Source organism: Triplophysa dalaica, chromosome 7 (genome assembly GCF_015846415.1).
Source record: "Triplophysa dalaica isolate WHDGS20190420 chromosome 7, ASM1584641v1, whole genome shotgun sequence".
Lineage (NCBI taxonomy): Eukaryota > Metazoa > Chordata > Actinopteri > Cypriniformes > Nemacheilidae > Triplophysa > Triplophysa dalaica.
In genome coordinates, this window is record NC_079548.1 from 25,089,485 (window position 1) to 25,101,238 (window position 11,754).

General features: G+C 38.2%; 1 protein-coding gene across 1 annotated transcript; it reads right to left on the bottom strand.

Moving 5' to 3' along the window:
• Positions 1 to 2,328: 2,328 nt before the first annotated feature.
• LOC130426825 (butyrophilin subfamily 3 member A2-like) lies at positions 2,329 to 11,754 on the bottom strand (the record flags this gene model as incomplete). The annotated part of the gene is made up of 5 exons (XM_056753774.1): positions 2,329 to 2,370; positions 3,401 to 3,489; positions 9,744 to 10,091; positions 10,176 to 10,512; positions 11,734 to 11,754. Coding segments are annotated over 5 exons (837 nt in total), but the record flags the coding sequence as incomplete, so codon positions are not given.

An 11,754-nucleotide genomic window follows, 5' to 3' on the forward strand; every position in this document is an offset into this window, starting at 1 on the left:
GGTTTTGTGTAAGGCATGTTTGTAAAAACTACTTCAATGTCCAAATTTAACTGAAGCCTTGTCTCAGCCTCAGACGTCACGCTCACGATCGGTTGGCTGAACGTCTGATGCATAAGGCACACTTTTTGGACACATTTCCTCACGTTGGAAGTTGTCATTCTATTTGGTTGAATTTCACCAGGATTTCTGGTAGACGTGTGTGTCGGGTTCTTTAACAGACCACCTGGAAACAATACAAAGTCATGTGACCAAGAAGTAAGCTGTCGTGTTTACAACGGTTGCCATAAGAATTCATGACCATCGACTTAACGCTTAATTCTTAAAAGTAAGCGAGGTTCAGGGAATAAACGTATAATAATTTTGTTGCTGGTAACTTTTGACACATTTATGAATTTACACCGGTCTGTTAATGCGGAAACATTTCCACGCCTCTAAACATTAATGCAGGTCAAGACGACACGTAATTGGTTGCTTTACCTGTCATTCATATGGCTATTAGGCGGGCCTAATGGATCAAGTCAAATCATAAGAGATTATATCAGTTACTTTTATAACACTGATCACGTGACAGACGAAGCAATTCACTCATTTAAAAGTTCTCAATCACAACCACTTTAGTAATGAAAAAAGTATAATTGTAAAGTTGTTGTCCATCATTCCATCTATTAGAAATGAAAAACTGTTGTTATCAGAAACAATCCTGATATATGAGCCTCTTGGCAGTTGTTGTCTTGCATTGCCACTATTAGGCTTATTTTCAAGAAATATCTGATAATCTTTCAGTCTCACATGAGACCAAAACAGGTGTCACTCCAGATCTACACTCAAGTGTGAGAGATCAAACTGGTTATAACACAAATTAAGCTCCAATGTGAGAGGACGAACAGAAGCAGAACAGCAGAAGGCTGTCAGTTGAATCTTAAATATGATGCTGAAACACAACTGAACTTTGGATGAATTATCTTATAAAATGTAAGTGTCTGAAAACTACAAAACTGATATCAAAGCAGCACACATTTCGTCAACCGACTCGTCATAAACCAACTTTCACCCGCACAATCAATTCAGAACTGGGTAAGAACTGCCCAATCTGGCAACACTGTTCTGATCTTCACTAAATGTGATTTATATGATGTTCAATTCCTGCAGCACAAAACTGATCAGAGAGAAAATGTTTGTTTCTCAAAACTGTCTGTAATGTTTTATTTTACAAGAGATGATAATCCAAGACTACGAGTATAAGGTTATATTGAAGGTTTTATTAACAGCTCTTAACACACGTTTAACTTCATCGCTTCTCTTATTCTACTCCTGTCTTCCCAAGCGGCGCTATTTCCTCCTAGTGGCCTCTGTAAGCCTAACATGAAGTGGTAAGACACAAATGAAAGTGATGCAGGATCTGATTTATCTCTTCACTGGTGCTGTTTAATATCAGTTTATCTTTAATTATAACACAGGACTGTTGAATGATTTATTCTGACTGGCTGACAAACGGTCTATGTGTGTGTGTTATTTTTCATTCAAACACACACTTGTGAAGTAGTTCCAGATCTGTCGACCGAATCACAGTTCAATATCACTGCAGAGTTACTAAATGAGGTTATACTGTGCTGTCTAGCACAGACAACAAAACATAAATTTGCATTGTCTGTTAATATTCATGGACATGAACATGTACTTTCCAGATGAAAAACTAAAGTGTATATGAAAGTTAACGGCAAACAACATGACACAATCACCGGGTTAAAGATAAAACACTTAGACCTAGTTTCACAGACAAGGCTTAAGAATAGTCCCAGACTAAAAGGAATACGTGACATGTCTTACCTGAATATAACTTTCCCAGAAATATCTCAACATATATCATCAGTGCCATTGATTAGTCTCAAGATACAACCCAGTAATGTATTCATCAAAGGTATTTTTATGAAAGAGACATAAATATCTTAATTTAACTAAGGGTTAGTTCTGGCTTAAGCTAAACTGTGTCTGTGAAACTGGGCCTAAAATACATGAAACGACAGCTTAAAATGTGTTTTATGATTGGCGTAAAGTGAAAAATCGTCTTTGGAAGAGTTAAACGGAGCTTTGAATACACAGAAGAGAGCTTTCTATGCCTCTGTGAGAACATATAGAGACTTGACTTTTCTCTCTCAATGAATCAAACCTGTGTGCATGTGTGCTGTCTGTCTCCTCTCAGTCTCTCATAACTGCATATTCAGACTCAAACAATGGCTTCAGATGAGATGCGTAAGAAATGAATCCTACCAACAAGTGCATCGTGAGACAAATGTCTTGAGATAAATCTGAACAACATCTTGTGGTGTACTAACTGAGGTATAAGTGGAATAATTGACCCCGGTCCGTTGAATTCTTAGAAAAGAATGAATGCATCTCTGCCGCATCACCACCTCAAGTGTTCATTATTATCATATTATTCAACGACCCGTCATCAGTTATTCCTCATATAACTCACACAAACACATCTACATCTCTACAGTATAACAAGACCTCAACAGATAAAACATCTACTGTCCACAAAGACACATTTCACTCTGAAATAGCAGCTGATCTTTAGACTCAAGGATTAAACCAGTTTATATAAACCAGTCCAGTGCTGGATATCAATATACTGATAGATTTATAACAGGACTCAATCAAACTCACTTTACTGTCTGGAAACACACATGTGATGTAAAAGACTTTTGAATCTCTTCAACTTACCAGTAAAATCTTTCAAATTCACACTAAATGAAAACACAGATCTCTGTCTGCTGTTCACTGTACATGTGTATTGTCCTTCATCTTCTTCTCTCATATTCTTCAACAGGAGAGAGAAGTTTCCATGTTTAATGTCCTCAGTGTAGAAATGAGCTCGATCATGATAATCCTCATGCTGGACTTCTGATCCATCTTCATACACACACACTGGACTCTTTAAACCAGATCTTCTCCATTTTATCTTCAGACCCTCTGTTATTAAATGTGGATCAATGAAACAGAGCAGAACCACTGAAAGTTCCTCATCATCCTCATCATCCTCATCATGATTAACATCATAAGAATCTTCCACACGGAACCCTGAAAAAGATTGAACATTAAGAAAAGGAAGTAAAGATTGTACATGATTGAGGAAATCTTTTAGATATTTGTATAGTTTAAGATAAGTGCAGACTTATCTTAGCACAGAGGTTAGTTTAACTTTTTTATTTATTATTTCGAGTGCCATGTGAGTCAAGAAGAAATAGTGTCACTTTCTTAACTGAAGAAAATTGTACAGAATTTAATCTCTAATGTTATATCAGCAACAATGGTTATTTTCATGGCAAGAAAAAACTAAAATGAGATCAAAATAAATCTTTTCCTGAAGAATATATCTCATAAACATACCTGTGTTGTTTCTGCAGTAGATGAGAGAACAGAACAGAAGAGCAGATCCACATGCAGAAATACACAGAATCAACACCATTTTGTGTGAAGAAGAGAAACCTGAAACACAAACACACACATACATACACGCACCTCTTCATTGCTATATCAATGTGCAAGACATTCCATTGAAAGAAAAATAGAATTTGAACGAATTATGAGAATTTGAACGAATTTTGAACTATTCAGTGAGGACCAGTAAAAATGTCCTCACAAGTAGATTCACAAAAGTAATCACTGTAGAGGACATTTGCCCACACAAATAAAGCAGGACCTGTACAGGACATGAGATAGCGCGAATACTTTCATGATTATTGTCCTACGCACTATACAGGTAAATACATCAATATTGTGAAACACATTGTCATGGTTCTCTAGGGTAGAGATGGCTGGAGAACCCAAAATGCAGGCAGGACTCAGAGATGACGGGGTTAAAAGGTATTTTATTTAACAATAAACAAGACAAAGGGCAAAACAAAACCCACGAGGGGAAAACAGGACAGGATTATATATATATATATATATATATATATATATATATATATACTGTATATATATATATATATATATATATATATTAGTGGTGGGCCGTTAACGGCGCAGAGACTCTTATCGCGCGATAAAAAAAATGTCGCCGTTAATCTATTCTCAAAGTTGGGTTGGGAGCTGGGTCTATACTACGCAAGCTATGATGACTTTCACCTTGATATTTTAGCGCGGATGTATACCAGCTTAACTGCACTGTACGGGGCGAGAACGAGATTTTTCAACTCGCGTGATTCGCGGAAGCAGAAGCCGCCTCATCATCTCATAACCAGGGCTTCATTCGCGTCCTTAGCGCCGCCTCATCATCTCATAACCAGGGCTTCATTCGCGCGATTCGCGCAGCAAGTAGGTCTATTGGGTCAGGGTATATTCTGGCAAACTGTTTCCCGATCACGTTTTTCAATCGGCAAAGCAGTCTGTAGCACACGCCGTTTACCAACACACGATGGATATTCGCAAAGCAAATCGCCCGTGTCTGATTTCCCAGCGCTACAATATCGATTCGAATTTGAAACGAGAAGCAGGAGACGTAAGAGGCGGGTATCTGTTTGAAAATTTCAAAAGTTGTAAACGTTCGAACGTAAACCGCACATGATTGGTCAATGTACGTAAGGTAACCCGCGCGCCAGTCTGAATGCAGAGAGCATATCTTTAACTCGACACACCCGTTACTATGAGTTTATAAACGTATAAAACTTTATAATACCATGTAGGAAAATGGACACACAGATACATGTAGAGCTTGGAATGCAGAGGGGAATTCAAAAGAGAAATTTTAGAAAATTGTGTTTTTTAATTATTGTAATTATATTTTTGATGAGCAATGTCGTACAGGTTTTAGACTTCTGGCTATTTCAAAAAAAGTAACTCTTATAATAATTGCGTTTATCCCACAACGCACATCACTTTGCAAAAGCACAAGATTATGTTTTTTTTACCAATACCAGCATGTCCAACTCTTAAGTAAAATTGATTTTATACAACAAGTTATTGTTGCGAAATATATTTTAGATAAAATATTGTCGGGTTAGGTCTTAATTAAAATAATTCCTAGATGAATCCGCTGTTTGAACCGGTTCAATGAAATCAATAATGACTCTTTGACTAACTTATGACTAACTTAGTTCGGTAGTAGCGACACCTATTGGCGGTTTAAATTTAAATTTTATTTCTATTAATTCCATTAATCTATTAATTTCAACGTTCTGTTTTTAAAATGCACTAAATCATTTACAGGATACCAAAGACTGCGTTTTTTTCAAGGTCTGAGTTTGTGTTTCTTGGTATCCAAGCGACTTTTATCCAAGCGACTTACAGTGCACTTATTACAGGGACAATCCCCCTGGAGTGCAACGTGGAGTAAAGTGTCTTGCTCAAGGACACACTGGTGGTGGATGCTGGGATCGAACCTGCAACCTTTTGGTTACCAGTTCAGTGGTTTAACCCACTAGACCACCATCTCCATAACCATTAAATCGTTAGGCTGATGCATGGATTAATATCATAATTTGATTAATTGTGAACGTTTTAGGTTTATCTGTACCAAATTCTATAAGGGGTATGTAATTTTATTTAAATATTCCAGCAATGGCTTATTTTAACCCAGCAGTGTGTTCTGTCAAATAATCATGGGTCAAAAACAACCCAGCACGTTTTAGAGAGTTTATAAATACACTGCTCAAAAAAATTAAGGGAATGCTTATCATCGCAGTATAACACCAGATCAGTTAACCTTCAGGAATGTCAATCAACCTGTGATGTAAGCATAAGTGATTTTGAACCATTTTTACAGTTTTCGGTGCAAATAAAAGTGACAACAGGTATACTGGAGAGTCAACCGCAAGGGTGGTCTGGGGTGGACCATCCTTAGGGGGTCACACAGACCTCATGTGCTATGGGGATGAAATCCTCAGATGTGTTTTCAGACATTATGCTGGTGCAGTGCAGGGTCCTCCTGGTACATGATAATGCCCAACCACTTGTGACCAGAGTCTGTTGACAGTGTCTGGATGATGAAGGCATTGATGCCATTGACTGGCCCTCATGTTACCCAGACCTAAATCCAGTTGAGACCCTCTGTGATCTTTTTAATCCGAAGCTGTCAAGTAACACCATAGACTGTCAAGGGGCTCACTTAAACTCTGATCTAAATCCAAGTCACAGAGGAGATCCCCCAAGGCAAAAGATCTGACAACAGATCTGAGCATTTCATCCCCTTATAGTTCTCCACAGACAACCATTGCTGTTGCCTCTCTAGTGTACCTGTTGTCACTTTTATTTGCTATATGCAATTGAAACTGATTAACCATCAGTTATGCATCCTTGGTATTATGCTGTGCTGATTATAAGTTTTCCCTATTTTTTTTAGCAGTACATAGTATATATTAGGCAGGGTGACTACAGTCGTTTCAATTATTATATAAGGAGGTTAAATGAGGGTTCATAGGTATATTTGAAAACTTCATCATTATTTACTCTTCAGTTTAAATGCACAAATGTACTCCTGGATTCATCATCCCTATTTGGCATGTGGAATTCATTTTGGTTAAATTCCATATTAATGGACATTTCAAAAATCACTGAGAAAAAATATGTCTAAACTGAAAGAGTTCCGTTTTTAGGAACGTAATGCCATATGCCATCATCCTATACCACTGGATAGTTTTATATTTGGGCAATTCCAGCATTGTGGACCCGACACTTTGAGTTATGGATGTGATAAAAAAATGCTCAGAGAATGTATTTGTTACGAATATATAGAACCATCTTTTTATGTTTTACTAAACTCTTGTTGATAGTCTAAAAATCAGGCATGTGTCAGTCTATGAATAAAAATTTTCATTAAAAAAAAAAAGGATATAAACATGCGTTATATGGATGCGACAAAAAAATGGACAGTTTTTGGGAGACGTCAAACTTTGAAGGATTTCATTGAATTAAAATGCACAATCCTTATGCAATAATACCCAATTAATGGAGAAGGGATGCCGCTTTAAAGAACATCAAATAGTTACTTTATTTAAAATGTCTTGTGTCCGTTTATTAGGAATATCTAGCGATATGGATGTGACAATCCTGAAAATGGCACTTACCCAACTATCAAAAATCATGTACTATAACTTAAACCAATGCTTTTAAAACTTGGGGAGACCTCACATGGGTATTTGAATCATCAAATATTGATATCTTTGCTGTTGACATAATAATAAAAACCGTTGGTAAAACTAAAAAAAATTAATGGTAAGGTTGAAATTTTAACGGAATTGCCCATATTCTTTAGTTTATATTTTTATGGTTTATTAACGTGACAATCTAGCCGGCAGATATGAAAAATGTTCATTTATACTTTTACTTTTACTTTGAAATTTTCAAACAGATACCCGCAGCTCGGGTAGCAAAATAAATAAGTAAATAACGTTACAATAACTAATTGTAGTTTGGGCTCTACTTTTCTTCTACCCGGCAGAATTCAAATGAGCCATTTTAATCTAGGTTAATCTTGGAATTAATCTAGATTAATCTAGATTAAAATGGCTCATTTTAATTCTGCCGAAGGCATTCAGAATATGTGTGCTACCCAAATAATGACTAAAAGTAAGTCTTTGAGAACGGGTTTCTCAAGCCAGGTGGCGCATTAGACCAGGGGCTCATCTCCTGTTTCCAAAATGCATCACAAACTGCTTGAGAAAGCTGTTCTACTATGATAATTGGTGATGAAAATTAAATTATGTTCAATAAAATGAACTTGTGTTTACTTCCGCATTAGCTAAGGGATGATTTGCGTTTAGGTGGTACTTGAGACTGGAAGAGCTCCTACAGTACATTTACATTTAGTCATTTAGCAGACGCTTTTATCCAAAGCGACTTACAAAGAGTGAGGGAGCAAAAAGCGATATGTCATACAGGAGCCATAATACATTAGATCTCAATACAAAGTTACTGGTTTCAACTAAAGCTAGACCACTACCTGTTAAGAGAAAGTGTTTTTTTTAAACCAATTCCGCATTGCACAAGGTGCAAACAACCTTAGTCTTGTCGATGTTTCTATTGGGAAGCTTCTTAAAAATTAATATTCCCTGAAGCAAACCCGGCGGCTTCATAGCTGCATCCATGTTAGCACGTCACGTTTGATGCCGTAATTTCACAGTAACATTATGTTGTGTTCAGACCAAACACTAATGGCGTGTCAAGCGCGAGTGATTTATGTGTTAATGCAATGAGGCAATAAACCTACTTGCTGCGCGAATCGCGCGAATGAAGCCCTGCTTATGAGATGATGAGGCGGCGCTAAGGACGCGAATGAAGCCCTGGTTATGAGATGATGAGGCGGCTTCTGCTTCCGCGAATCACGCGAGTTGAAAAATCTCGTTCTCGCTCCGTACAGTGCAGTTAAGCTGGTATACATCCGCGCTAAAATATCAAGGTGAAAGTCATCATAGCTTGCGTAGTATAGACCCAGCTCCCAACTTTGAGAATAGATTAACGGCGACATTTTTTTTATCACGCGATAATAGTCTCACTGCGTTAACGGTGTTAACGCCGTTAACGGCCCACCACTAATATATATATATATAAAAATAAAGACAAGGACACTGACTTACTAAACTAAGAAAACAAACACTTAACTACACTTACAGGGAAAACAGGAACAAGGTCTTAGCATACAGCTACTACAACAAGTACAAGACGACAGCATACAGCAACAGAATCTCATACAAGTGGGGTAAAACGTACAGGAACAGCAAGACAGCAACAAGGAACCTCTCATACAAAGAAAAATGTAGAATCTACAATGGACGAGCACAGGACAATGAACACGAGGGTGTTTTAAAGGGAACAAACACAGGATCATTAACGCGGAACAGGTGCTGGGGATTAAGCACTATGGAGAGGCTGACAAGGAACGAGATGGAGGGAACAATGACGAGACACGAGAAAGAACCATGTCTTTCTCACACAAAACCTTAAGGCTATGCCATGACTCCACTCCAAGAACACGAATAAACTTGACATGATAGTGGAATCATGACACAAATTAAATTTGCTGTTACACTATGGAGTCATTAGATTGAATTGTGTATGTAACGAGGTTTAATTAAAAGGAAGGAAGGAAGCGGGAACCAGCAGACATTTAAACATTAAATTAAATAATAACAAAGCAAAAAGGCAGCCGGAAGCCCCTCAAGGTCGACTGCTGGCGAATAAAACAAACCACAACAAAACACTGTTGTAAAATGCCGGCAGCCACCTCACAGTTGACTGCCGGCCAAAAGAGCAAAGTAAAAGACTTAAACATGTTCCGGCCCGGTCCTCTCTCTTCAGCAGTCCCGTCGCTCGTCCTCTTATGCTCCCAATCTCCTCTGTGAGACCACAGTGTAATACTGACACTTTCTGATGTACATGAGAAAGTATTACGGGTCGTGCAGGGAATTCTCCAAACCAGTGGTTCTCAACCCGGGAGATCCACTTTCCTACCAAGTTTAGCCCCAACTCTGATATAACACCTGAAGACGCTAATCAGAGACTTCAGGAACAGACGGGTTCAATTTAACGTTGGGCTGCGCAGATTGTTTGACATGTCGCATTGAAGTACCGCGAGAGCAATTCAAATGTGTACCGAGCAATCTGCACTTGAATTGCTCTCGTGGTACTTAAATCTCATTCGCTGATAGAGTAAAAAAAAAAAAAAATACAATATGTAATAAATAACTCAAAACTCAAATAACGTTTGAGATGTAACATGTTTTCATATTTATTAATTCACTCACCCAGTTGTTGCAGTGTTACACTTGTGTTGTCTGAGAACCGTCCAGCAAACACTTGACACATGTAAAGTCCTTTATCTTCAGTTCTGACTCTCTTCAGTCTGAGAGAGAAGTTTCCTCTGTGGATTTCATCACTGAAGAACTCAACTCTGTCTGTGTATTGCTCATCTGATGCTTCTGGATAAACCTCGTTGTTTTGATAGAGGAGAACTTTGATGTGTTCATCTTTATCTTTTTTCTTCCATGAAACCTCTTCAGGTGGGATGTGAGAGTCCACAGAGCAGTTCAGAGTCACATCCTCACCAACATACACCGAAATCAAATCATCTGATCCTGACACGATTAAACGCTCTGAAAACATATCAAGTAAAACATAAAACTGATTCTTAAAATTCTGTTTAACATGATGTGAAGATCTCATGGGATCAAACTCACCAACTTTAATCTCCACAACAGTTTCACCAGACTCTTGTCCACTGTGAACTGTACATGTGTATTGACCTTCATCTTCAGCTGTCACATTCTTCAACAGGAGAGAGAAATTTCCCGGTTCCAAGTTATCAGTGATGGAGTGAGCTCTATCATTATAACTCTCAATATCTCCATCTTGATACAGAGAAATGAGAGTCTGTGAGTCTGATCTTCTCCATTGCACCTCCAGATCCTTCAGTGATAAGAGTGAATCAACAGAACAGGGCAGAAGAACTGAACCTCCCAGAGGAACAACCAGAGGACCTGATGAACCCTTCACTGTGAACCCTGAAAACAATATGTATTTTCAATGAAAACTAAGGCAAGGCTTGTTTTGTATAATCTCAGATCAATTTATGCAATTGTCTGTGTTGTGAGGCTCCAGACTGAGTGTCTTTTGGCACAAGTGTGAAATACTGTAGGCTATGTCAAATTTTATGTCTCATATTTTAAGAATTACTAGCAAAAACCTGTAGACATCATAGACTGAACAAATCAACTGAAGACGACCCTTTCAGACATTTCTTTTTGTATACCACAGTTAAACGAAAACTGTAACGCTTGAAACTGATGATAAAGCACAACATCTTTATATTGGACCGTACATGACAAGTGATCTTGTGACATGACCCGGACTTGATCTTTGTTAAAGAAATATTTTGACGCAGGTTTTATTGTTTTCTTTATAAGTTTATGAAAAACTGTGTTTCATTTTTTACAGCATTTCTGCTGTGTTGGACTATGATGTCGCCACTGCGTCAAAATATTTCTTAAACGGCAGTGCCCTCCCGCCGATGACCCAATGCCCCTCCAGTAGATCTGTTTGGGCGCGAAATCGTTTCGTTGTAAATAAAAGAGAATCCGTTTTGTTGTTTCAGGAAAGTTATCCACAAACTCAGCTCCCTGCGGCATGAGTCGGTGAGGGATATGCGGAAAAGTAAGTGTCAGGGTGTTGAGAAAATTCAAGAGATGGGGGGTAACATTCACTGGAATCGATTGGTAATATTTGGATTTGTTTTTGCAGATTTACGCACATGACATAAAAAGCCGGCATGAGCGCCACAGCAAAAATCACAAATATGCATGTAGAGGCATCGCTGCCTGGTTCACCTGCTCTTATTAAAGCTCATACAAACCTGGTTATTGGTGTAGTGACTGTGTTGGCTGGTGGTGCTTCTACTTAAAAAAGTCAGTTAAAACAGAGTCAACTTTAACTTGTTTTAATATATTTAGAATGTATTTTTATTGACAGCATAAAGCGAACATAAGGGTATACCAGAGGTGTCCAAACACAGTCCTGGATGGCCACAGTCCTGCAGAGTGTAGCTCAATCCCTTATCAAACACACCTGAAACAGCTACTCAAGATCTTACTGGCAGACAAGAAAGCAGAAACCTTCAGGCAGGTGTGCGGAGGGAGGTTGGATCTAAACTGTGCAGGACAGTAGCCCTCCAGGACAGAGTTTGGAAACCCCTACACACAACATTTTACGAACATACACAATGCATCAAGTAACATCTATCAATATACATGATACAATTAC